This window comes from Mandrillus leucophaeus, unplaced genomic scaffold (assembly GCF_000951045.1).
Source record: "Mandrillus leucophaeus isolate KB7577 unplaced genomic scaffold, Mleu.le_1.0 Scaffold157, whole genome shotgun sequence".
NCBI lineage: Eukaryota > Metazoa > Chordata > Mammalia > Primates > Cercopithecidae > Mandrillus > Mandrillus leucophaeus.
In genome coordinates this window covers 1,420,892-1,448,003 of record NW_012101554.1, presented here as the reverse complement: position 1 = coordinate 1,448,003, position 27,112 = coordinate 1,420,892, and the positions used below count along the sequence as shown (strand labels likewise).

The 27,112-nt window shown below is 45.6% G+C and overlaps 1 protein-coding gene across 3 annotated transcripts in view; it reads left to right on the top strand.

The window, feature by feature from the left end:
* APPL2 (adaptor protein, phosphotyrosine interaction, PH domain and leucine zipper containing 2) overlaps positions 1-27,112 on the top strand; it is a 64,832-nt gene that overhangs the window by 26,978 nt on the left and 10,742 nt on the right. For 2 of the 3 annotated variants that reach the window (XM_011975516.1, XM_011975517.1), the window contains exons 5-17: positions 1,772-1,859; positions 4,873-4,914; positions 5,051-5,109; positions 5,898-6,044; positions 9,309-9,391; positions 13,051-13,209; positions 14,899-15,087; positions 17,162-17,204; positions 17,288-17,344; positions 17,440-17,528; positions 22,592-22,756; positions 22,923-22,975; positions 24,286-24,460. In XM_011975516.1, the coding sequence (XP_011830906.1) occupies positions 1,772-1,859; positions 4,873-4,914; positions 5,051-5,109; positions 5,898-6,044; positions 9,309-9,391; positions 13,051-13,209; positions 14,899-15,087; positions 17,162-17,204; positions 17,288-17,344; positions 17,440-17,528; positions 22,592-22,756; positions 22,923-22,975; positions 24,286-24,460 (1,349 nt within the window). Of the gene's footprint in view, positions 1-1,771; positions 1,860-4,872; positions 4,915-5,032; positions 5,110-5,897; positions 6,045-9,308; positions 9,392-13,050; positions 13,210-14,898; positions 15,088-17,161; positions 17,205-17,287; positions 17,345-17,439; positions 17,529-22,591; positions 22,757-22,922; positions 22,976-24,285; positions 24,461-27,112 lie in introns of all 3 variants that reach the window. The other variant, XM_011975515.1, reaches the window with a different exon arrangement.

The following is a 27,112-nucleotide window of genomic DNA, read 5'->3' as shown; positions in this document are numbered from 1 at the left end:
GGCCGTGATATTGATTGAATTAAATAATGTCTATCAAAGTGTCCAGCACAGAGCCTGTTAACTGTTAATGAAACACAGTACCTTTCTTATAGAAGTTATTCTGGAAAAGTAGTCAGCACATTCTGTTCTGAAGGCAATTACTGGCATGGCTGTCTTCCCGTGTTACCCCCAAAATATAGCTGTCATGCTTTGACTTGGTTGAGCGATAGGGAAAGTGTTAGCAGCTTGCCCCGGTGCTACCTGGCCTGGCAAATGGTTGACCTTAGGCAGGTCTTTAAGCTTATAAGAGTGGCCTCGGAAGCCACAGCCTCGAAGGACCAGATCTGTTGGGAGATGCATGTGCAGCAGGTTGATGCATATGCATGCCTGCCAGCACTGCTAACGGAAACTTTGCCACATGTTGAATCCAAAAATGATTGCTGGGTGATTTCGCCTTAGTCACCCAGCAGGAATCCCAAAATATCTGGAAGTCTGTGGTCTAGTGAGAAAATCCCTTCCACTGTATTCATTGTTGACGTCCAGATTCCCAAACATGTGAGCATAAAGGACACATTCTGTATCCCAGGCTAGGTAGTGGAAAGTAAACAAATCTTAGATCCCAGCAGCCCCAGATTAAAAGCCCCTTAGGCTATTTATTTGCCGTCTGGATTTGGAGAGCTATTTGCATGTCTGTAAAGTGGTGATGATAAATAATACCTAACTCACAGAATGGGTGAGAACTCCTTAGTATTGAGCATATAAAGCTGGCATACAAAAAAGTACTCAAAGATGCACTGATAGGGATGATTTTTATTTCTCCTAGATAATTTACAAAGTTAGAATTTACTGAGTTCTTGAGGTAGAAGGGGAAAAAGAGTCAAGAGCTGTTAAAATCATCTGGTGAGGAGCATCACATCCTAATGCAGTCATCTTATTCTCAGAAAGGCCCTTTTCTAGACTATACGTCTGAAATCTGGCAGATTTTTTTTTTTTTTAGATGGAGTCTCACTCTGTCGCCTGGGCTGGAGTGCAGTGGTATGATCTCGGCTCACTGCAAGCTTGACCTCCCGGGTTCACACCACTCTCCTGCCTCAGCCTCCCGCCTAGCTGGGACTACAGGCGCCCACCACCACGCCAGCTAATTTTTTGTATTTTTAGTAGAGACAGGGTTTTACTGTGCTAGCCAGGATGGTCTCGATCTCCTGACCTCGTGATCCCCCCACCTCGGCCTCCCAAAGTGCTGGGATTACAGGCGTGAGCTGCCGTGCCCGGCTGGTAGGGAATATTCTTTCTCCAAAGTCACTTCCAGGCCTATAGCTGGCCATGGTTTTCAGGCGAGCAGGTTTCCAGCAGGCCTGTTTTTCAGGCGTGGCTTCAGCCTCCCTGGAGAGCGAGAGAGCCGAGCAGCCTGGCGAGGTCCTGAGCCATGACCAGCCCTGACAGCTGGCTGTGTTCTCTGCAGGCACATCCAGGCACTCCGATTCTCCAGTGGGGTGGGGCCCAGAGTGGGAACACAGAAGAAGCAGAGTCCACCCGGTGAACAGGGTAACGATGGGCCCAGACACTCTGTTAGCAAGCTTCATTGGTGCCCTGGTCAGTCAGAACCTTGCATTTCATTGTTCATGCTTCTAGGCCAATATCATTTACTGCTTTATGAAGGGTACTTGTTTGCTAAGGAAGTTTGAGCTGTGTGACCACACGGAAGTGTTCAGTGTGATTCCTTGGTGAAATGAGACTATGTCAATAATAATAATGTACTTAATTTACTTGAATACCATTCTCTTTCTTTCAGCTTAATGTTCTCCATACAGAGCTGGCTAAACAGTTGGCAGACACAATGGTTCTACCTATTATACAATTCCGAGAAAAGGATCTCACAGGTAAAGTAGCTGAGTTCAATGCCAGTTACCTTCAAAATATTGTGTAATGCACTTAATAATTCTTACTGCATTACTTTCTTTAAATGTGTGGATCGCTGAGAAATGCCTTTCTTTTTGAGCAGTTCAATTTAGTGAACTTTTACTGACTTCCCACTATGTTCCTGGCTCACCTAAAGGAGGTCACAGGCCAACGAGAAGACAGGTGTGGAAACAGATCGTTGCGATGTCATGTGATGAGGGCAGCAGGACAGAGATGCACAGGAGTAGAAACAGCACACAGAAAGGCGTGCTAGGGAAGGCCTCCAAGAGAAGGTGATCTCTGAGCTGGGTTTTGAAAAATGACATTAAGGTCGTGTTCCAGGTTAGGGGACATTTGTGAAGTCATGCTGTTCTTGGGGGAACCGTGAATGCTTTGGAATGGAAGGTGGGGGCTTGAAGAGGGGAAGACGGGATAGGAACCTTGCTTTCCTTGTGCTAGACTGTGGTGCTGCTGTTACGGAACTCCCAGTTAGTGAGTAAGGGAATCTGAGAGTAAGAAAACTTAGTTGTCCTTTTGGACTAATTTTGGTTCTTCAATTAAAATAAAGCATTAGGACAATTTTATATTTCTTAGAAATCAGGGTAGTCACAAAATGCATGTAAAATATAATGAATAATCTTGAAAAAACTTAGCTGATGTTAGAAAAGGGACTCCACATTTTCTAGTCCTATTCTCTCTTCATTGAAAGTATTTATTACTTAGAGTTTAAGAATTACATTTTCTAGAACACTGATATAAACAAGTCGCTGGCTCCCAAAAAGCCTAAACTAGAATGCTAAAACATCTGGTCAGTATAGTGCTTACTCTTTAAAAATATATCACCTTGAACTTCCTTTGCAGCAGGGTTGGAGGCGGAGAAAGGTTGCAGTAAATATAAAGACAAGTCTTAAAGGTGAAGATGGGTCGGGCGCGGTGGCTCACGCCTGTTATCCCAGCACTCTGGGAGGCTGAGGCGGGCGGATCACGAGGTCAGGAAATTAAGACCATTCTGGCTAACACGGTGAAACCCCGTCTCTATTAAAAATACAAAAAATTAGCCGGGCGTGGTAGCACGTGCCTATAGTCCCAGCTACTTGGGAGACTGAGGCAGGAGAATGGCCTGAACCTGGGAGGCAGAGGTTGCAGTGAGCCGAGATTGCGCCACTGCACTCCAGCCCGAACGACAGAGCGAGACTCCACCTCAAAAAAAAAAAAAAAAAAAGGTGAAGCTTTTCCCCGCTTGCTTTGAGATCCCCTGTGTTCATGTCACTTGAGGCTAAGGAACAATGATAGAACTGGCATAAACTCTACTTAAGATCAGTTTGGCAGCACTAAAACTTAATGAATAAAAAATAACAAGTAATACATCCATTTGCTTGCATAAAGGGAAACCTTGATTAAACAAAGCAGGAATTTTAGTGCTTTTTAGTGTTGCTCATCTATCATTGCACAGGAAGCTAAAACATGCTTGCTGCAGTCATCTGCTAATTATTCAGTCCTCACTGAATGCCTTAGCATTTTTTTTGAAGAGTTTTCTCTAAATAAAATCATTAGAAGTGAGCGGGATGTCATTTGAAAAACAAACTCCAAGTCTGTTTGAAAGAAGATAATCATCTCCTAAGACCTGTGTTGTCAGATTTATGTCTTTCAGGTTTGCTTGTGGGAGGCAGAACTAGAATTGAGAGTGCCCAGCAGCATTAATGACAGTGGCCTCCGCTAATGCAGAGTGACCCCAAATGTGGATGAGTAGTATTTGCCCAGGATGGTGATTTTTTTAAGTGGAATAAAACTGCTCATTAGTAGTAAGGAGGAGTCTTCTTAGTATCTTGAAAAAAGTTAAACATCCTTTTCTGATGCCACCAGGACATACCTTTGAAGTATTTGGCCCCAGGTCATACCTGAGTCAACATCAGACCAAATTAGAATCTGACCTCCCCTCTGCTCCCACCATCTGCCTAGACAGTGGTGGTTTAGCTTACATTTCTCAACCTTTATTTACTCACCAACACAAGTACGTAATCTGAATGAAGAGAACATAAGAGATATTAAGGAAACTACTTAACATTGATAAGTAAAGAAACCTAAAACCTGACTCCAACGAGAAGTAAAAGATGGGAGAGAGAGAAAAAGAAAAATGCAAGCGGGAAAGGGCAGAAAGCAGCCTGATACCGACAGAGAATGAATGATGCGAAGAGAATTGAAAAGCTGGAGGCAGTTTGGAGGCAAATTGAAAACCAGTATAGCCAATATAGATGTGAATGGCTTGGCTTTGATGAAATGAAAATGGATTGTTTCAGAATTGTAGAAAGTGTCACTTTCTTTTAGGCATCGATCGTTGTGTTTTTAAGTTTCTAACCTTGGACAGTCACTGCTCTCAGTGATCTTTTTGGATTTTTGGTCTTGGGCTTGGTTCAGCCATCTCTGTGCATGGTGGGCGTGGCACTCACTTGGAGTAATAGTTATTGGTGTTGGCTTGTCGCAAGTACAGTATGCTAGATTGTGTCACATTTTTCATTAATACAAGCACCCCATATTCCTTTGGCCAGTGGTGACTCCAGTAAGTCTGATATTAAAATGGCAACACAGGAAGCTTCTGGGTTCTGGCTGTAGAAAGACGTATTAAGACACTCTATTTGGGGGCTGAGGCATCAGAACTTAAGTTTATACTCCAGGTCTCCATGAAAAGTACCTGTCCACCGCACTGTCCAGCCCACCTCCCCGACGTGCGCTCTCCCTCACAGACCCTGAGCACTATGTGGAGATTCAGGACTGCTCGGGCTGTGAGCGTCACTGGGTGTGGGGTATGGTTGAAGCCCATATGTTCCAGGGAGCCCAGGTCCCAGCCTCTGGGCCAGGCCTGTGAGAGCTGGGGACTGAGGGTGCAGGGGCTTCTCTTGCACGCATATTCTCTTATTTTTGGGGGAAAGTGCAGAGCTCTGGGTTGGCATGTTTTATTTTTCATTGCTCTAAGACGGTCCCTTTTCTCCTTTTCAGAAGTAAGCACTTTAAAGGATCTATTTGGACTCGCTAGCCATGGTAGGCACCTTCTCCATTCCTGGTGTGTGGGTGTGTGGGTGTGTGGGCTTCCTGTGGCGGGGAGGAGACACCCAATGAAGGTTCTTCCCTTTCGACCCTGACCCTCCTGGGTGCTCAGATGTCTGTTTATTTTTAGAGCATGACCTCTCAATGGCCAAATACAGCAGGCTGCCTAAGAAAAAGGAGAATGAGAAGGTAAGAGCACTTTACATGTCGTTTTTCACTCCATTTGCATAAAGGCCTTTCACGCCTTCCTCTTGTGAATTTATGGCATAAAAATTCACAAGTGTCTTTTTTTTTTTTTTAATATACATGGACTTTTAAAATTATTCATTCCTAATCTCATGAGTAGGCCTCCACTTCTCTATTCTGTCTTTTCAAACTGGTTTATTAAACACCAGCTTAGAGCCATTGTAAGATCGTGATCAGACAGGGGTTTTAACTTCAGCTTGCTGCCTCGTCTGACTCATTTATCACCCAGGTCATGTGAACTCCTTGCCCCAGGTGTTGACTCTGATTCTTTAACCCATGCTTTCCAGGACCTTGGCTACTCTCGATAATATTGACTACTTTCATGCATATAACTTTTTACTTCTGTTACATGATTTCCTTGGGCTAAATTATTTCCTTGGCATACATTCTCATGAGTGAACTAGAATGTCTGTGGCCTTCTTCAGTACGTGCTGCCATATTGTTATCCTGAAGGACTGCAGGACTGACGTTGCACTGTTCTGGGAGAATACTGGCTTCACCTCACTGCGGCCTCAGAGCACTGAGATGCTGTTTCTTGCATATTTTTAATTTGGATTTTTTAGAAAGTTGAGGTGCAGCCTTATCGGTGTTTTATTATATTTGTCACAAAAATGGTTATTTGTCACAAAAAAGGTTATAATGCCTAAACACACACGTTTTGAAGAGTACGCTTTTACAGAATTGTCATGTACAGTAGACAACTTGAAGTTTTCCTTTCACCTTTTAACCAGGTGAAGACTGAAGTTGGAAAAGAGGTGGCTGCAGCCCGGCGGAAGCAGCACCTCTCCTCCCTTCAGTACTACTGTGCCCTCAACGCGCTGCAGTACAGAAAGCGGATGGCCATGATGGAGCCCATGATAGGCTTTGCCCACGGACAGGTAGGGGAGTCCCTTCCTGAGGGCTAAAACCTAAGCCAGCTGTGGCGTTCTGCTGAGAGAGCACTTAGGAGAAACTGAAGCATCATCCATCATAGAAAGAAATATAAATGCACAATCTCCCTGGCAACTTTGTGGGATTCAGCACTGGGACAGCTTCCAGTTGAGCTGGGTCATCTTCAACTGGACATGCACTGGCCTCAAGTTAGGCCATATGTTCGGGAAATGAGGCCTGGGTCCCAAGCCTCTCTTGGGAAGGAGCCTATGTGGCCGTTTTTTCTAATCCAAATGAAAGCCAGCTGGGTGCAGCTCTCCTAGAAGCAGCTCCCGCCGGGGTTGGGATAGCTCACCTGTCACCCAGGACTCCCGGCACTACTTGCTGCTCTGTAGTAAGGCCCCCGTCTGCTGGCTTCTCAGGTGGCACCTCTCCTAGGTGATCCCCAGCACCTAAACATCTGGGCATGGGGAGACGTTGCCAGTGCTTTATGAGGTCTTCTGTATTCATTGGGTTTCTATCCTCCTATGTAATGGCTGACTGAATATTTATCTTGAGAGGCTCTACTCTAAGGATGGGGACTTGACTACAGGGGCACCAGTGCGGCAGGGACAAGAGTGACTGTGAGTGTGAGGCTGATGGCACCAGCCCCTCACTTTCCACCCCGTCCTGCATTTGCCTCACTTGCGTTGTCTCCAGAGCCATCCTTTGGCCCGTGAGAAAGGCACCCAGGAATCTTCTCTCAGCTGACAATCCAGGAACAGAAGGGGATGTGAGGAAGGAAAATGTTGTTAAGAAAGTCACCAACTTAAAAATACCTGATATATGAACATCTAATACTTCTATAATACATTTTTAAGGCACGTATATTAAAAAACAAAAACCTCACGTCAGTGTCATTCAACAAAAAGGGGAATGAGAGAAGAGCTTTAACCCATTTCCTGTTCAGAGGAAAAAAGTGCCGCTCACTGCCAGCACAGTACCCTCAGGGCAAATGGGAAAGGGGTTCGGAAAATACCCAAGCTCAGTTGTCTTCCTTTTTAGTCTAGTTGTTAGATTGTTGAATGGTGAGTTCACTAGAGTCAGCCTATGCGTTTGGAAGTGATATTTAAATAGAGCGATAGAGTCTTTCTGTGTCGTCTGAGTGAAATAGCACCACCCAGCTGTGGGCGTCAGTCTTCAGCAGATCTTGGGAGCTGTCCAGGTGCTTATGGTGGGCACTTGTGCACACAGGTGTGCAGTAACTCATACTGTTGCCCTCCTCTCCCCTGCAGGCCGTATCGCAGCTAGCGGATGGCCTCGCCATGTTAGAGAATGCCAGGGCTCTCTTTGTTCTCTTTAGTTAACCCCTCCTGGATTGACGCCATCCCCCTGGGACCGTAACCTTGCTCAGTCAGAGCCCTAGGGTCAGGAAGGGTCTCAGATCTAGCGTCTCAGAAGGATGAGCAGCTCCAGTCCTGAGCGGTCAGTGCTGTAGAACTTGCTTGATAAGAGGGTGTCCTGCAAGGCCTACAGGACAAGCTTGACACCAGCTGGTTTCATTCTTGTTCATGGCCAAGGACTACCTCACTGCTCCCAGCCTGGACTCTCTAAGTGAGTGCTCTGGCCACAGAGGGAGAAGAGGAGCTGTGGGTACCATAGCACACATGTAGCCCCAGTCCTGGGGGAACAGCAGAGCACACCACCATTATTGAGTGGCAGGAGCATCATTGTTGAGAGCTGAGAATGGCATCTTTTGTTTTTCATATCCAGATATCAAGGCACAAGACCAAGTAGGCCCTTTCCCTATGGATTATTTTAAAATGCAGATGAAAACAATAGCTCCTTCTCCTAGACAAGTTTGTCGCCTGGCACTGTGGGGTCATCTTCTGGATGATTCAGAAGCATTAGCTCTCCTCCTGCCTCATCCGACCTTGGCAATCAGGGTTTATTGAGCCCCGGCATCTGTGAGCTGATGGTTCTGTGAACATAGCACTTCCTGCTGCTCACGAAGGCACATGTGGTGGAGACTCACCAGGCTTCTCGGCACCACCCACCTTTGTGGAGGTGTGGGGACTCCATTCCTGCCTTCTCCAGCCCTTGAAGTCATGTTGGGTCCTCATGCCTGCAAACTGAGGCTCTGTAATCGGTGCGCAGGTTTTTGAGAACAGAACAGTGACCTCCAGTGTCATACTGACGGGACAGGCCGTGATGTGGCTGTAGAGCCGGCGTCTTACCTGGCCTTCCGTTCATCCATTCGCCCACTTTCCTTAGGGATTATGTGAGCCCCTGCCCTAAGGAGCTTGCAGAATAGTAGAGGAGCTAAGACATGGCCTAGGAGTCTAAATTCCAAAGGAGTTCAGGGAGGGGAAGGGGAGAGAGGCCACCACGACGTTGTGCCGTTGGAAATGCAGAGTGCTGATTTAACCGATTAATGATATTAAATGATTAATATTCATTTTGATATTTAACATTTCAGGGGTTCCAAATGGCATTTCCAGTGGTGATCTCTGTATGATTCAAAGATCATGGGGCCAGAAGAGCCCCGTGCATGTATCACCTGGTTAGGATGACCACAGTCATCCGTTTTTAACCTGTGATAACTAAGTACATTAGAATACATGCTTTCCCAGGGTGTCTGGGGAGTCGATGCAAAGCCGTCAGAACTATGCTGAGAATACCTGCTAGCCTCTTCAGGGTCAGAGGTCGATGTTGGTGCCCGCCATGCCAGGAAAGAGAGGCTTCCAGGTCAGACAGATGAGCTGGGTTAATGTGTGCGAGAATACCCTTCCTCACACGGAACGTTTTCTCTCTTTTCTATCATCTAGGCTTGCACCTGTTACTGTTACCTCTCAACCAGCAGACATAGAAAATGGAGCAGTTCATACCTAATGGGCAGATTTGTAAAAGTCATGGCTGTAGAAGAATGGAAACTGGAGCTGCTCAGGGTGGGATGATGCAGATGCCACTAATACACAGAGATGTTCTTCTTCCCTCTCCCGTACCCCTGCCCTCCAGGGTTTGTCAGGGGACCCAGACTTTCTGGGAAGTGAATATTAGACAGGAGTCACAGGAAGTAAGGAATCCCTTCCCTGGGCACCCAAAGCCAGCAACCGTGGTTTCAGTTTCAAAGTGCATAGTGTTCAGGTGTAGACTCAGTAGAGATGCTGCCAGTGCCGCGTGCGAGGTGGGCCAGCCGGCTGTGATGGCTGCCCTCACACTGCCTGTCTCACCTTCAGTGAGTTCAGTGATCACTTTCCTGGATGATTTTCAGAATATTTTATATCTTTCAGATTAACTTTTTTAAGAAGGGAGCAGAGATGTTTTCCAAGCATATGGACAGCTTTTTATCCTCCGTTGCAGACATGGTTCAAAGGTAATGCTGCACTCCGGCCGGCTCTTGTGTGCCCCTTGCCTTTCCTGCTGCTCTGACATCTCTGGGAGGTCGGGGGAGGGTTCTAACTGTGGAGGGTCACACAGAGCCTCTGTCCACCCCAGAAATGCTCAGTAACAGTGCCCTCAGCTGCCAATATTCATAAATATCTGGGGCACCCTGGCGGAGTTTTCTCCGAATCTCTTGTTGTGAATGTTGGAGTTTCACATGTTACATGCCTGGGAGTCCAGCTTAGCTTTGCTGTGGTTTTAGAAGAGCTCTTGGCTTTCTTTGAGAGTACGTGGGAGTAGCAGGTGGAAGTGCTGTCACTTTTCAGGAAACTCTGACCAGCGCATTAATTTATAATAGACAAAGGAGGGGTAGAGCCTTTTTGGAATTAATTTTTAAAACTGCATGTGCTTCTTTTAAGAAATACAACGTCACTCTCTTCAGTAGCTGAGTAACTGCCACACTTACTGGAGGCTGTGGCCGCCCTGCCGCCCGCCCTCCCCAGCTTCCATGACGGGGAGCTCTGCGGGGGGCCCTGGCCCCTGCAGCCTCAGGCTTGGTCCATCCGGAGTACGGCGTGGGCTTCCCAAGTGCTTGCCACGAGTTCTGGAGTGTAGAAATAGGTCCGTGTGTGTGTGTGTGTGTGTGTGTGTGTGGAGTTGACAAATAGACAAAATGGAAGTAATAGGAATTTTATTTCATGTGGATACATGAAGAGAAAGTTGCTCATTTTCTTGAAGATGTTGCGTTTCACCACACCTCATGAAGGCTAACCAAGGGAACTGATCTAGGTAGAAGTCTATCTGAAATGCTCCAAAAATAATCAGTCCCAAGAAAAACCAGTGCTGAGCATTGAGACAGACGCAAAGGGAGTCGAGAGCATGTACCCCTTCCTGAAGGTCACTGAGCTGTTTTGCTCTGAATAATTGGCAGCAGTGAGTGATGTAGCTTTTATTTATAATTATGCTAGAAACCAACTTGTGAAATCTGATTGCAGTTTCTTGCCTTTTAATTTGTTTGGTTCTTAGCCCCTGGGAATGTCAGGAGGAGGTAGGAGATGAGAGGCTATTAAATGGTCACTTTGTAAAACTATCCTCTCTCCCTCATCTTTCACTGTCTCTTCCTCATCCTGCCTTAACTCTCAGAATTCCTCGGCCTTCTATGTTTCTGGAAGAACCATCATCTATGCCTCAATTTTTTTCACACACCTGATTATTTTCTGAATGGCTGGGAGGACATCTGTGCCCATGCGTGTGAGATGTCGTGGTTTCCTCTTTCTGCAGATCTTAGAGCCTGTGTCTTCCCTTCTTGTCAGCATTTCCATGAACCATTATTAGGCCAACCCAAGTATAGCACCAGCCATCCTGAGAGAACCACAACCCGGGCATTAACGTCAGAGGCTGCGCCTGGGCTATATGGCCTTCTCTGTGCAGGCTGGGGCTGGCTCTGCGAGTCACCCCCTCTGTCTGACAAGCTGTATTTAGGTATGGGGTGACAGGCAGCTGGTGGGGTTTCCAAACTGAACCTTGCAGTACTTGATTCGAATAACTAAAGTACTGTTTTGAGTGCTACTTTTCCTATAAGTTTTCATTTCATGTTGGTGAGTAAATATGACCGCTCTTCTCCAAACCAAGGGGTGGTTTTGCTGCCGCATTGCCATGCATGAGCGGCCAGCCCACCCAGGGAGGCCTCAGAGCAGGATCTGGTGGTGGCCTTGAAGCTGTGCAGCCCTTCCCCGGGGGATGATGCCACAGGTGCTCTGTGCTTTCACAGTGGGGGTGGATTCAGAACCCAGTGGTGGGACTCCAGATAGCACGGCATGGTTTCCAGCCACCCCACAGAGCTTTCTTTATCCCCTAACCCTATAGTGATACAGTTCTACCTTTCTGCAGCTCATATCTATAGATGAACAGATACATAATTGTGTGTGTGTGTGTGTATATATACATGCTTTTTTTTTAAATATCTGTGAAGAGAACCAGTTGAAAGCAATTAATTTTTACCCTGTTCCTTTGGTTCCCGGGAACCTTGGATGAGCTCCCAGTGTTTGAGCCTGAGTCTGTGTGGGGCAGGGGAGAAGGGGAAGGCAGGTCAGCTACTAAAAATCTCCTGGGGTTGTACGCAAGATGCCACGTTGGTGCCCGTGTCCTTCTGGGGACGGGGTCCTTCTTTTGTATCACATCTTCAAAGAGGTTTCTCACCCATAAAAGCTGACCCTGAGCTCTTGACAGGCTCTTGGTCCCTCCTCCCCCTTCTCCCCTCCCCCTTTCTCCTCCCCTGTCCTATGTGCTGAGCTTGGTCTTCCATGTTCCATTCTCTCAGCCAGGGCAGTGACAAGCAGGCGAAGCTAATCAAGTTTGTCCTCCAGCTTACCTGTCCTAAGGCCACCAATGGTAGAGTTCCCCATCATCCCAGTCAAATGTCAGAAAAGCCAAAATTGAGCTGCATTAAAGACGAGGAGCTGACCAGGAGCGGAGGCTCACGGCCGTAATCCTAACACTTTGGGAGGCCGAGGTGGGTGGGTCACTTGAGGCCAGGAGTTCAAAACCAGCCTGGCCAACATGGTGAAACCCCTTCTCTACTAAAAATACAAAAATTAGCTGGGTGTGGTGGTGCATGCTTGTAATCCCAGCTGTTTGGGAGACTGAGGCATGGGAATCGCTTGAACCCAGGAGGCGGAGGTTGTAGCGAGCCAAAGCAAGAGTCTAGACAGACAGACAGACAGACAGATAGATAGGGAGTGGGGAAATATGGAATGCCCAAGCCAACATTCCTTAATTACAGAAGAGAGAGAATCCTGAGGTGCTCATGTGGAGAAACACTGGCCCCCCGTTTGCTTCTGATTTTAACCCTGTGATTGCCGTGTCTCCTGTGACACAGTGCAGAGGAAGCCTCCTCTAAAGTGTGATTTCTCAGATGGATGGGCCCTGTTGGGCAGACTGTCACAACTGGGTGGGGTGGCCTGGTGAGGTCTAGCTTAGTAGGGGTAAAGGGCAGCCACCATTTCCACACCTCAGCACATGAAAGCCAGGGGCTAATGTCCCAGAGCCAGGCCATCTGTTCACTTACCCCTGTGTGGGCAGCCCTCGGCCTGCTAGCCCATGCAGCCTCGGGGCAGATCTGTGGCTGTTAGAAAAGGAAAAGCATTGCCTTTGGCTTTGTGGTTGCACCTTAGTACCACTTCCTGGTCATTTTCCTGTCAGCACTGCTCCTGCCTGAACCAAGAGCAGGGGAGGCCTGACTACCATTTCATTCCTTCCTTTTTGGAACTTGCTTAGGCTGCGTGTGTGAGCAGCCCTGGAGGAGGGGCTTCTCAAAGCTTTTCTCCAAAAATGTGCATCAGCAGTGCTAAGCATGGATACCTCTGTCAGCAGCAAAACTGTTCAGCTGGGTTCAAGCATAGGTCAGTGGCATTCCTTAGGTTCTGTTTTAAAACAGCAGTCATATAGACACATTTACTACTGCAAAATTGAGTCCCTGTGATTCATAGTTTTCAGGGCCTAAGGGTAGAGGGTTGTGGCCCTGTAGGAGGCTGGCAGCTCCATCTGTAAGGCCGGAAGCTTGGCGGGGGTGGAGTGATGGCTGCCAGTGGCTTCTTAGTAGTGCTGGGTTGGCCAGCAGTGAGTAACTGACCCAACACCTTCTGTCTTAAGCATTCAGGTAGAACTGGAAGCTGAGGCGGAAAAGATGCGGGTGTCCCAGCAAGAATTCCTTTCTGTTGATGAATCTGTTTACACTCCAGACTCTGATGTGGCCGCACCACAGATCAACAGGAACCTCATCCAGAAGGCTGGTTACCTTAATCTCAGAAAGTGAGAACGCCACCGTTTGCCTCTTTTTCTGAAATCAGTTTTCCCTAAGAAGTGGCTGAAAAGCAATCTTACATGCCCCATTAAAGTCGGAGGGAGGTGGGCGGGTGAGACTGGGAAGAACTCCCATCACAGCAGCCCTCCCACTTGCAACATAGGAAACCTCTGGGGCCCAGGCACTGAACTGCACTAAGAGATGGGGCTGGAATGAGTCCTCTAAGAGCCCGGTGCTGTAGACTCCAGGACACTGTGGCCCACCCTTGTCTCTGGTCACTGTGGCCATGTGCAAACAGACCACTCTTAACTGTTACCATCCTGGACCACTGACATTTTTTATCCCATCATGCCACTTCCCCCACACCACCTGGCAGGTGAGAGCCACGTGCTGGAGACCTACCCGCGAGCCAGAGGCAGGGTCAGGAGGCTTTTAGAGTCACTTCGAGTCATACTGATTGGGTCACACATTTACCACTCGGGTCTTTAAGTGTCCATTTTGAATGGAAGGGATGATCAGGTTTAAGTGCTTCTGTGAGCGCAGAGGATATGGTCATGGTGTGGTGTGAAAAGCACTGACTTTGGAATCAGACAGCCCAGCTGGGCTGAGCCTTGATCTCTTCATGTGTAAAATGCAGCTGATAACCGCACCTGCTTTATGAAGTTAGATTGAATGTGTTCATCCCTCCCAGGCAGTGAGCACTCAGAAGTCAGCCGCTGCCATTTGGGGAAACTACTGGGACAGGAAAACCAGTGCCTTTGGACATAGTTGCTACTCTGTAAATACTGAGCCAAGTAAAGTATTTGAAAACCCCCAGTGGAGGGTCCATGGAGAGGAACTGCCAGCTGTTAGCAGGCTGGAGCACCTCTAAGGTCTGTGAACTTGCAGCGATCACAAGCTAAATGTCCCCTGGAGTTCTGCAGGCGTAGAAAACCCACTGGGTTCTGTTGTTACTTGCCAGGAACTAGATTTTCCTTTTGTAAGCAGCCCACAAAACAAGAATGACCTTCAGTTAAAGCAAATCTGTTGAGAGCCTCCTAGGACCGGTGGGTGCTGTGGGCTAAGGCAGCCCTGAGTAGATTCAGAGCAGCTCAGCTCCAGGTCTCAGAGAAATAATTCTCCAGGTGTTCAGTTCTTCATGGTGGTGGACTAATTCTAGTTCCATCTCCTGGTTTAGTAGTCAGCGTGTGGCTGCAGTGCGGGGTCGGCCCTGGGACTGGTATCTTCCTTGGAAGCAGAGCCCATGATCTCCCAGATCATTCTAGCTAAATTGTACCCTTCTGCTGCTCTTTCCACTTGAATGGGCAGTTTTGCTTTAATGTTATAAAGAAACACATTATTTCTTTTTTTTTTTTTTTTTTTTTTTTTTGAGATGGAGTCTCGCTCTATAGCCCAAGCTAGAGTGCAGTAACACCATCTTGGCTCACTGCAACCTCTGCCTCCTGGGTTCAAGCAATTCTCTGTCTCAGCCTCCTGAGTAGCTGGGACCACAGATGCCTGCCACCACAACTGGCTAATTTTTTTGTATTTTTAGTAGAGACAGGGTTTCACTATCTTGGCCAGGCTGGTCTTGAACTCCTGACCTTGGAAACACATTATTTCTAAAATGCCACCAGTACCCATAACGAGGCAGCAAAACTTAGAGGTGCGGCTGGTGCTTTCTGGTACTAATGGGCTTTTTAAAACACAACCCACAGCAAAACAGGGCTGGTCACTACCACCTGGGAGAGGCTTTATTTCTTCACCCAAGGCGGGAATCTGATGTGTCAGCCCAGGGGAGCTGTGGCTGGAGGTTTGATCCAGGACCTGGACAACTGCTCAGTAATGGCCGTGGATTGTGAAGACCGGCGCTACTGCTTCCAGATCACCACACCCAATGGAAAATCGTATGTCTCACGCGTTTTATTTGGGAGGAGAACGAGTATAGTGGTTTCACCCGTGCCAGGGGCCTCCTAGTTCATTCCTACGTGGCAGCCCTCTGTGGGAGAGGCCCCAGTCTGGGTATTGTTTACCTTTCAGGAGGATGATTTTCTGCTCTCTTTAAACAAGCCCGCGTGACCCATAAGGGATCCAGCCTGTCTTATCCCATATGGAGATAAGTGAGGGTTTGTCTGTAGCTTTGGAGATGACCTACATGTGTGAGACAGCAACAGAAGTCGTGCGTGTTAGCACAGATTCTGAGAGAGAAGGCTGTAGCGACTCCTAGCCTGTTGTAAAGAAGCATTTGTGTTTGGATTGTGGCAGGGGAGGGTAACTGTATTTTGGTAAGGACGACCTTCCTGAGAAGGCCATTTTTCCAGCAGAAGCGGGAGTTGTGAGAAGTGCACTCCGCTGCAGCAGTATTGGCGGCTGCCATGCTGTTCCCACACGCCCTGTGTACCTGAGGGGCCCCAAAGAGGTGGTACTTGAACAATCCACAGCCTGTGGTCGTTCACAGTAGATCCCGTCCCAGTGGGATCCCCTCTCAGAGCGGTGGTTTTTAAACTGCCCCAAGGAGTTCGGAGTCCCATGGAGGGGCTTCAGGGTTCACCTGCCTGGGGAGAGGAGTGGCCCTGCCCGTCATCAGAGCTGCTCTTCTGGCATTGCATTCTATTAAGATTGGACCTGAACCGCAGGGGGGCGCGGTGGGGACGGCGTTGGGATGATGTCTGTCCTCCCAGCTTGGCAGAGCAGCTTTAGACCTCATCCTTCCTGCTTTGGTGATGGGAATTGAGATTCCTGGATGCCCATCATGGTCCTTTGCAGTTACCTCCTCTGGGCCTCACTTTCCTCAGATAGAAAATAGAGATAAGATCTATGTTGCCCCATCTGCCACAGATGAGAGGAACAAGGGAACCGGCAGATGTGGAGTCTCTTTAAAGAGGTAAAGCCTCGGCCGGGCACGGTGGCTCATGCCTGAAATCCCAGCACTTTGGAAGGCTGAGGCGGGGGGATCACCTGAGCTCGGGAGTTTGAGATCAGCATGACCAGATGTGGAGAAACCCTGTCTCTACTGGAAATACAAAATTGGCCGGGCGCATTAGTGGTGGTGGGCGCCTGTAATCTCAGCTACTTGGGAGGCTGAGGCAGGAGAATCGCTTGAACCCAGGAGGCAGAGGTTGCGGTGAGCCAAGATCACACCATTGCACTCCAGCCTGGGTAACAAGAGCGAAACTCCGTCTCAAAAAAAAAAAAAATAGAGTTAAAGCCTCCACAAAGGTAGGGCAGTATTACTGTTACCTTATTCCCGGGCCTCCATATGCAGACTTTTCAGTTCTGGGAAAGGAGTGAATGGGCTGCCAAGTCCTTCTTTGGGCATGGTGGAGGAGTGGCTGGGCTTGGAGTCCTGGTCATCTTGGATCATTAGGGGAGGTCGACAGATGAATCTCACTGTAGAATCAAAGACTTGGGCTAGAAGATCTGAGTCCCACCTTCTGATTTCATAGAAGAATATGCTGAGGCCCAGGGAAAGGGCCGTGTTTGTCCAAGATCACATAGTGAATCAGGGAGAGCCAGATCTACAAGCCCGTTTTCTTTTTTTTCTTTTTTTTTTTGAGATAGGGTGTTGCCCTGTCACCCAGGCTGGGGTGCAGTGGCACAATCACCACTCACTGCAGCCTCAACCTCCTGGGCTCAATCAGTCCTCCCACTTCAGCCTCCCTAGTAGCTAGGACTATAGGCACACGCCACCACGCCCAGCTAATTTTTGTATTTTTTGTAGAGAGGGGGTTTCGCCATGTTGCCTAGGCTGGTCTCGAATTCCTTGGCTCAAGCCATCCTCCTGCCTCGCCCTCCCAAAGTGCTAGGACTGCAGGCGTGAGCCACTATATCTGGCCCTGGAACCCCATTTTCTTTCCCTCTCATCATGCTGCCTTCGTGGCCCGTTTCCTCCCACACCCCAGCTAAGTTCAGTTTATGTAGAATAATCCCCAGTCACTGAGATCGGGGAAGTACTTAATTACTCAGATGCTTTTGTTTCAGGGGAATAATCCTCCAGGCTGAGAGCAGAAAGGAAAATGAAGAGGTAAAGATTTTGTTTGTCATCCTTCTTTCCTAGTGTGGTGGGTGACTTTGGGATTCAGTATTCTTTTTTAATGTCCTCTACAGTGGATATGTGCAATAAACAACATCTCCAGACAGATCTACCTGACCGACAACCCTGAGGTAATTAACAGTCGCCTGCATCTCAGCCCTTTTCTCAACCTGGAAGGTAAGCATCCACCTCCTGGGACTGAGTGTGTCTTCCTGTGGATTTTTAGGCAGTCGCGATCAAGTTGAATCAGACCGCTCTGCAAGCAGTGACTCCCATTACAAGTTTTGGAAAAAAACAAGAAAGCTCATGCCCCAGGTAACTAAAGGACAAAGGAAAACTTGCTTTTGTGGAGCCAAATTATGGATTAGGAATATGAAATGAGTTGTTGCTTAATCCACACAAACCAAGGCATGTTTTTCAGCCTGTTTAACAGAAGCAGTAACGCTGGCTGGGAAAGTTAAACATGTTCACACCATGTTGTGAGTGGTAGAGCTAGGAGTCAAGCCTGTCTGATGTCAGCAGCCCTGTCCCTTCCACTGGGCCGTGCTGCTGCAGTCCAAGCAAACAGGACATGCATGGAGGGGCCTGCTAGCCAGGAGTTCTCCCCACGTTTTCTGTCAGCGTCAACAAAGTAACTGAACGAAAGCAAAATTTTTTTTTTAAATAAGGAAAAAAAATCACCTTTTATATATCCATATTAATGCCCATAAGTCTGCACATACGGTGATCGTTTTATACATACATTTATTTTGTATTCGCACATACTTTAACTATTTCTACATTTTTCAGAATTGTTCCTTTTAGTAACTACACCCTATTCCATCATTTATTTATTTACTTATTTATTTATTTTTAAATTTTTTTGAGATGGAGTCTCAGTCTGTCACCTAGGCTGGAGTGCAGTGGCGTAATCCCAGCTCACTGCAACCTCCACTTCCTGGGTTCAGGTGATTCTCCTGCCTCATCCTTCCGAGTAGCTGGGATTACAGGTGCCCGCGACCACACCTGGCTAATTTTTGTCTTTTTAGTAGAGATGAGGTTTCACTGTGTTAGCCATGCTGGTCTTGAACTCCTCACCTCAAGTGATCCACCCGCCTCGGCCTCCCAAAGTGCTGGGATTATAGGCATGAGCCACTGTGCCTGGCCCATTCCACCATTTATTAACCATTGATTATTTAGGTTATCTCCCCGGCGTTTACTGTTACCATTTAGAGCAAACATTTTCATGCATACAGCTTTCCTCATTTTGAATTCTGCTTTAGGATTTGTTCCAGGAATCCCACCCTTTGTCTTAATGGGAGTTTCCATCTGGTCAAATGGTAGAGGGCTGTATTTTCATACTAATGAAAGCCTGGCATTAAAGGGTAAATTACAATTATGACTATATTTGGTGTTCGTCTTTTAGTGGCATGGTAGAAAGAACCCCATTACATTTTTTACAAATATCTAATGACCCCAGAAGGAAGTCATTAAAAACTCAGGGTTAAGTAACTTCCCAGGATCTGTGCAGTGTGGAGCCAGTGTTCACACGCTGGGCACTGGGTGCCTGAGAAGGAATGGGATAAGGTAAGGCCAGAAAATAGGTTTGAAAGACCTGGGTGCCCTGCTTAGGAGTTACAGGCAGTGGAACAAAACGGAAGGTTTTGGGAAAATGGACAATGGTCAGAATGAGGGTTAGGAAGACTGTTCTGCACCTGAGTAGGATAAATTGGATACAGGTTGTGGGAAGAAGGGGAGAGTGCAAGACCCAGTAGGATGTTGATGTAGTAGTAGCTGTGAAGCAGAACATGAGAACTTAAACAAGTGTTTTAAAAAAAGAGGAGGAAGAGGCAACAAGTCCGAGAAATATTTCAGCACCATAACTTAAGGATTTAACAGTTTATACAAGTAGCATGCTTTATGAAATGGAACTCTAAGGTAGACACTACATGAAAGGAAGTGGAACTAAAGTCCATCCAGTCAGTGAAGGTTAATCGTGTAGCCTTCTCCTGGGTAAATGTATGTCTTCGCTTTGTAAAGTTACAGAAATGTTTGATGCGCACAGTGGAGGGAATACCAGACCTGCAGTTGAGAGACATGGGTTCTAAGGATAGCCCTGCCTTGTGTTATACACAGCTAGGTGTCCCTGAGCAAGTCAGTAAACGCTCTGGGCCTTTGTCTTCTCAGCCTGGTAACATACAAGGAACTAGCTGACCTCCTAGGACCCTTCTAGCTCTGATATGCCATCTCTCAAGGGTGCTGATGGATAGTTTAGGAGGGTTCGGAATTAGAAGGTGTGATAGGTTTCCTAAAAAGACAATTTGCAGCCCATATTTAATTATTCTGTAACTGATTTTTTTCTCCCCTATTCTAGAATAAGCAAATCACATCCTTAGACCAAAAGGATCCCACAGAAGGGACACAGAACACTCCCTGGGGGAGAAAAATGACTCTAGCCAGCCGGCTGAATTAGCCCAGTGATTGGATGGGGGACAGATGTGGCTGCCAGATGGCCCCAGAGCTGTGGGGAGAGGGCTGCTATCTCTGTTAGGGTCATCCCACTAAGAATAAAGCAATGTTTTGATGACAGTCGGGGGAAAGAAGCAGAGAAATTGTCTTCTTGGGAACAAACTGCCATTTACTTCTAAGCAAGTATCATATGTGGACTTCCCTCATTCTGCAGTTACTATATATCTACTGTTCATTCATTTATCCAGCCACTCAACAAATATTTGAATATCTACTATTTGCCCAGGGCTGGCCTAGGTAAGGAAACAGAGAGATTACTGGGGAGAACAGGCAAAAGGTAAGCACAGACTGAGTTAAAATGAGGGAAGCACTGCGACGTTAAGGAGATGAGGTGCTGTCATGGAGGGTGAAGAGGAGACCTGTGCAGGGCCTGGCTGTGAAGATAATATTCAAGCTGCAAAGTAAAAGACAAGATGTGGCTACTCTTGCAAAGAGCCAGAGGTAGTGTATTCTTGGTAGCAATTGTGGAGGTAACAGGATAGAGAAGAGCTTAGTATATCTGAGGAACTGAAAGGAGGCAGTGTAACGGGACAGTGCAGGCAGAGGGAGATCATGGGGCATGATGGGGGGGTGGGGAGGGTGGCAGGGACTGATGATGAAGGAAGCATGCAGGGAGCTGTGGAAGGGCTCTGAGAGCTGTGTGTTTGTGATGGAGATGGAGATACCCACTCTCCATTTTCCAAAGTTAGCTCTGGCTACTCTGGAGAACACAGAACAGAGCACGTCAGTAGCCAGTGAGGAGGCATCCCAGCAGCCCAGGATTAGATGATGGTGGTTTAGACCAGGATCATGGCAGAGATGAAAAGTAGATGGGTGTGGACTTATTCTGGAGGTAAAACCTATGGGACTTGACTTGATGGATAAGCGTAAACAGAAAAGGACAGATCAAAGGATGACTCCAGTTGGAGCTGAACACCTGGGCAGATGGTGTTTCTTAAAGAGACGAAGAGTTCAGTTTTGGACATGTTAGGCATGAGAGGCCTATGAAACATCCCATATGAGTTGTCAAGCAGTCAACGGATGATACAGGTGTGGAGTGCAAAGAAAACGTCTGGGCTGGGTGTATGAATCGGGGACTCCCAGCACTGAACAGCAGTGGATGAGGTCCTCTATGGGAGAGAGGAGAGGGAGGGGAAAGCAGAGCCTGCAACCGAATCCTAAAGAACTCCAGCAGTTAGGGTAGAAAAGGAGCCTGCAAAAGACATTGAAAAGGAACATCAAGAAAGGTAGGAGGAAACTCTATAAATTAATGTGGCACCAGCAGAAACCAAGAGAGAAGAGTTCAAGGAGAGATCAGCTGTGTTAGATGCCTTAAGTCAATTATGATGACTGCAAAGTGTCCATTAGAGCTGGTGACATGGAGATCACAGGTAAAAATTAACATCATGTCACTCCTATGTTCAGAGTCTTTGGTGGCTCCCTATACTGTTGTGTCAAGTTTAGACCCCACCTGATGGTATAAGGGCCCTCTACAACCTGGCCCCACCCTATCTTGATTGTTATCTCCCCACTTTGACTCTCTGGGGAGCCAAAATCTTGGACTCACTTTCTCCCCTTGAAACTTCTACTCATAGCTTTCTCCAGTGCTTACTACTTATTATATTACAGCCTTCTCTTAAAGACAAGATCAAACAGCAGATGTGACTCTCCCATTTAGGGTTATTGAGGCAGTATGACATCCTGGGGATGCACTCCCCCTGGCAGTAAGGAGACCCTGTTTTTAATCTGGCTTGCCTACCAGGTAACTGAGTGCCTTCAAAACTGCTTAATTTCTCCAGAGGCCTCAGTTTCCTTTTCTGTTAACAATGGAGGTCAGACCAAGTGGTCTCCAAGGGCTTGCCTTGCAGTGACCGTCTACAAGCCTATGTACAGTGTTTCAATCCACATTCCAGTAAGTATGATCATTTGTCAAATACCTGTTGTAAAGTAGTTTGATACACTACATTCAGTTATTGACATGTTTGAGAAATAGGAAAATATTGACATATCCAGTGAACAGAAAGATCACTGAGAGCTTTCTATGGTCCATGCAATGAAAGAAATCAAAATACGTTGATATTCTTTGCCCTTTAAAGGAGTTTATAGTCTGGCTGGGGAGAAAAGATTTTTTAAATGTTGAAAAGTTAAATTACAGTATTCTGAGACTAGAGGAGAACATGTTGGTGCCTGATTAATCTCTCTGCAGAGAGCACAGTATTTGATGGGCCACGATGTCAGCAATGAGTGTGGGCACAGCGTGAAGCTCAGGAGGCACACAGGGCTGCAAGACTGTGCCTGTGACTTAGAAGAATCAGAGGAGGGAGGCGGGGTGCACTAGGCTGGCCTAGTGGATGAGGAAGAATTTGAGCTGGGTTGGGAGAGTTGGGTGAGCAGCAGAATTGAGATGAAGATGGAAATAAGGAAAAGCATATGGTATGTGTGGTACAGCTCTCATAGAGGGTGCATTAAAGGAGTGGAAATGGAGGCTTTTGGGAAATTAGAGCCAGATTGTGATTAAATGCCAAGCCAGGACCTTTAGTCCGTTCAGCTAACATTTTTGAGTGCCTACTATGTGGCAAGAATACATATTACTTAGTTATAGCATAGGCCCTCCAAAACCTGCCTCACAGAGAAGGATACAAACAGAAAATTAGTAGCACAGTGCAGGATGCTGTGCAGCAGAGAGAACTGCAGGAAATGGGGCAGTCTGAGGGTTTTTAGCCAAGGATATGAATGAAGTTTGAAGAAGGTTTATTTGTAGAATGGATTAAGGGATTGAGTTAAATCTTTTCCCCTTGTATTTTCATTCATAAAAGTTACCTCAGCCTTCAACAAGTATTCACTTGATTATAAAAGCATAAGGTTAAGGGAACTGATTTTGTCCCCTTCAGCCAGAACCTGAAAAATTCAGAGATGGAAAATGAAAATGACAAGATTGTTCCCAAAGCAACAGCCAGTCTACCTGAAGCAGAGGAGCTGATAGCGCCTGGAACGCCGATTCAATTCGATATTGTGCTTCCTGCTACAGAATTCCTTGATCAGAACAGAGGGAGCAGGTATGGACTGAGAGAGGTTATATCTGGGAGAACTGAAAGTAAATTTGAGGTCTCTTGTGTCCCCCTCCACCACCAAAGACTGTTGCCATTCTGACTTCCAGTTCAAGTGATAAGTGCCCTTCTAGCTGCTGCTGTCGTGTTTGTTCAACTCTGGCTATTCCCCTAGGCGTACCAACCCTTTTGGTGAAACTGAGGATGAGTCATTTCCAGAAGCAGAAGGTAAGTGACCAGTTTGGTGTCCTTATTCTTTCCCCTGCACAAAATGACAAGGGCCATTGAAATAAGATGTGAAATCATGTTTTAGAGAGCTACGATTAGGAATAGGAATTGAAGATTTGTTCTTTCTGAAAGTTTAGTAAGATATCTGCAATGGAGGCAAGTCTTCGATAAAAACTGAAGGGTAGCTGAAAGACCATTTACAGCTATTTCACTGTTAGCCATAGTCTTTTTGTAGCATAGCATAGAAATGTGAAATCTGAATCTGTTATCACATTCAAATGCAGGCTTGGTGAATTGGAAATATGCTATTTCATTTTAGAAAACCAAAAACACAAATAACTTGTTCTTGAATTTGAAGATGACACAAATGAATGATATTTAGGTCTTTCAAATTCAAATGTTTGGTTTTTTTACATTCTTAAAATGTACTTAAGAACATACCTGATGGCGGGCGCGCTGGCTCACGCCTGTAATCCCAGCACTTTTGGAGGCCGAGGCGGGTGGATCACCTGAGCTTAGGAGTTCAAGACCAGCATGGGCAACACAGTGAGACCCCGTCTCTACAAAAAAAAAAAACAAAAATTTGCCAGGTGTGGTGATGGGCGCCTGTAATCCTATCTACTCAGGAGGCTGAGATGTCCGAATCACTTGAACCCAGGAGGCGGAGGTTGCAGTGAGCTGAAATCACACCATTGCACTCCAGCCTGGGCTACAGAGTGAGACAGTCTCAAAAAAGAAAAGAAAAACCTTCTTTGATGTTCTAGTTATGGTTGCTGGGAGTCAGTTTTGTCAAGTTATGCGCCACTGTCAGCAGCCAGTGCTACTTCCATTAGGCTATGAAACATCGTCACTGCCTTTCAGTAATACGCATAAAGTATGAATTGCATGAGACCCAACATGAGATCTTATATCCTGCAAATGACTTTTCCTTTCTAAGAGGGCTTTATCAGTGGGCCAAAGTAATGAATCTTCTATTGTCTAGTCAACGCACTCTTTCAGAGAAAAGGTACACTGTAGTCACCTAGAGTTTCAGCATTAGAAGGATGTTCATCTGGTACCACCATCATCTCATTTTATAGATGAAGAAAAGCCTTTTTAGTCTAATGAAGTAGTTCCAAACAAACTGACAAAATGTAGACAATGGAAGAGGCAGAGCTTTGGCAATATTGGGCTTATAAAAGCGATATTGAGAAATTTTGGTAGAAGCTCCTCCACACAAAGCAGGCAAAACCAGCACATCTGACACTGGTGTGCAGATCAACAGCAGCAGGAAGTAAATGAGATCCTGAGTGGAAAATGCTGTCTTGCAGATTCTCTTTTGCAGCAGATGTTTATAGTTCGGTTTTTGGGATCAATGGCAGTTAAAACAGACAGCACTACCGAAGTGATTTATGAAGCGATGAGACAAGTATTGGCTGCTCGGGCTATTCATAACATCTTCCGCATGACAGAATCCCATCTGATGGTCACCAGTCAATCTTTGAGGTACATTCAGTTTTACTTTCAGACTTTCTTATGGCTTCAGCTAACCCTTTTAAGGCTAATTTACCCATCTGAAATGTTAGTGTTGGAATGAAGAGACTGCTCTTGCTTTTGCCCCCACTATTTTTTACATAAGACAGATAGCCTAGAAAGTGCTCCCTTAGAGACAAGAACTGGTATCTTCAAAAATTCAGTGGTGAGTGAATACTGTTGTTCACCAAGATGCTATCACACTAGACTTATTCTCTATATGTCAAAGCTTGAAAATGGAAGGTTTTTTTTCTGAGAGTACTATTTATAAAAATAATGGGGAAAAAAACTAAAAAATCTGCCAAATCTGCCTAAATAACTTGGCCATCACAGAGAGAGCAGGCCATATTAACTACATGATTTAGGGTTTCAGGTAATATGATCTGGGTTTCAGATATGACCAAAGTCCTGGTTATGAACCTGGGCGTATGATACGGTAGCCACAGGTAGCATCTGCATCATAACTAGCCTGAACTGAGATGTGTTTTCAGTGTTAAAGACATACCAAATTTCTAAGATTTAGAATGTAAAACATCTCACTAATTTTTTAGGTTAATCACGTGTCTGGTAATATTTTATATATACTAGATTAAGAAAAATTAATTTCATGTGTTACTTTTCACTTAATGTGGCTGCTGGGAAAGCTTCAATGACGTATAAGGCTTCCATTACATTTCTAAGGGACAGCACTGCTTTAGAGCCAGAATGTCTCAGTTTACTCCTGGCTTCAGCATTTCTTAGTTATGTGACCTTAAGCAAGTTTTGGAGGCTCTGTACCTTAGTTTTTTCAGCTGTAAAACGAAAATAACTATTCACACCCTCCACTGTTGTCATGAGAAATAAATGTCATGAGGAATAAATGTGCTAATATATGTAAAACATTTACAACTCAGTGGCCCATTAAAAGTGCTCAATGAACGTTAGCTTCAAAAAAGGTAACTAGGACTACAGCAAAAATCAGGATATAGCTTCTTCCATTCATTAAGCCCATTCTTTTCATTTATTATGAACGTCATCTGAGAATTAAGTTCTTATTAATAAAACCTTATATTTATTTAAAGCTTTTCTTTCAGTATGTCCTGGACCTTTTACAGAAATGGGCTCATGGTTCTTATAATCCTAATGGTCCTGGAATAATTTCCACCAAAAAGATCAAAGGAAAATATATGTAAAAGTACTGTGAAAAACCACAGCACATCAAAATAAAAAGACAACCTACAGAATGGGAAAAAAGTATTCACAAATTCTATCTAATATGGATGTAGTACACAAAATATACAAAGAACTCTTACAAAACTCAACAGAAAGACAACCCAATTAAAAAATGGACCAAGGACTTGAAATAGACATTTCTCCAAAGATCATATACAAATGGCCAATGAGCACATGAAAAGATGCTATGTGTTATTAAGGAAATGCAAAGCAAATTCACAATGAGATATGTCACTCCATATCAAGATGGCACATGCACACTCTGTCTCATAGATGTGCATATATTTATATATCTCATATATATTTATATATCTCATATATATTTAATGGAAAATAAGCGTTTACAAGGATGTGAAGAAACTGGAACCCACTGCTGGTGGGAATATAAAATGGTTCCACTGCTGGTGGGAATATAAAATGGTTCAGCTGCTGTGAAAAAATAGTTTGGTGGGCTCCTGGGTAGTTACCCAAAAGAATTAAATACAGGTGTTCAAACAAAAACTTATACGCAAATGCTCATAGCAGTCCTTTTCATGATATCCAAATGGTGGAAATAATACAAATGCCCAACAGCAAATGAATGGATCAACAAAATGTGGTAGAGTTGAGCATTCCAAATGGGGAAATCTCAAATGTTCCAAAATCTGAAACTTTTTGAGTGCCAACTTGATGCTCAAAGGAGATGCTCATTGGAGCATTTTGGATTTTGAGATGCTCATCCTGGTAAATATAATGCAAGTATTCTAAAATCTGAAAAAAAAGCTGAAATCCAAAACAATTTCAGATACAGGGTACTCCACCTGTATATACGTATGATGGAATATTATTTGGCCTTAAAAAGGAACAAAGGACCGATATGTGCTACAACATGGATGAATGATAAAAACATTGTGCTAAGTGAAGGAAGCCAGATACAAAAGGCAACATACTGTAGGGTTCTGTTTATATGAAATATCCAGAATAGGCAAATCCATAGAGACAGAAGACAGACTAGAGATTGCCAGAGGGTGGGAGGAGGAATGAGTAACTTCTTTAATGGAGGTGAAGTTTCCTCTGGGATGATAAAAATGTCCTAGGACTAGATAGTGGTAATGGCTGCACAAAGTTATGAAGACACTAAACATCATTAATGATAAATCTGACGCTATGCATACGTCACCACGGTAAACATACCCCTGCAGTGGAATCACAGAAAATCAGAAGATTGAAAAAGAAAAATCAATTCTCAGACAAGATGCCTGAATAGGAACAGCTCCAGTCTTCAGCTCCCAGCGAGACCAATGCAGAAGGCAGGTGATTTCTGCATTTCCAACTGAGGTACCTAGCTCATCTCATTGGGACTGGTTAGACAGTGGGTACAGCCTATGGATGGAGATTAAAAACACAGCACGAGAACTGTGTGAAGCATACACA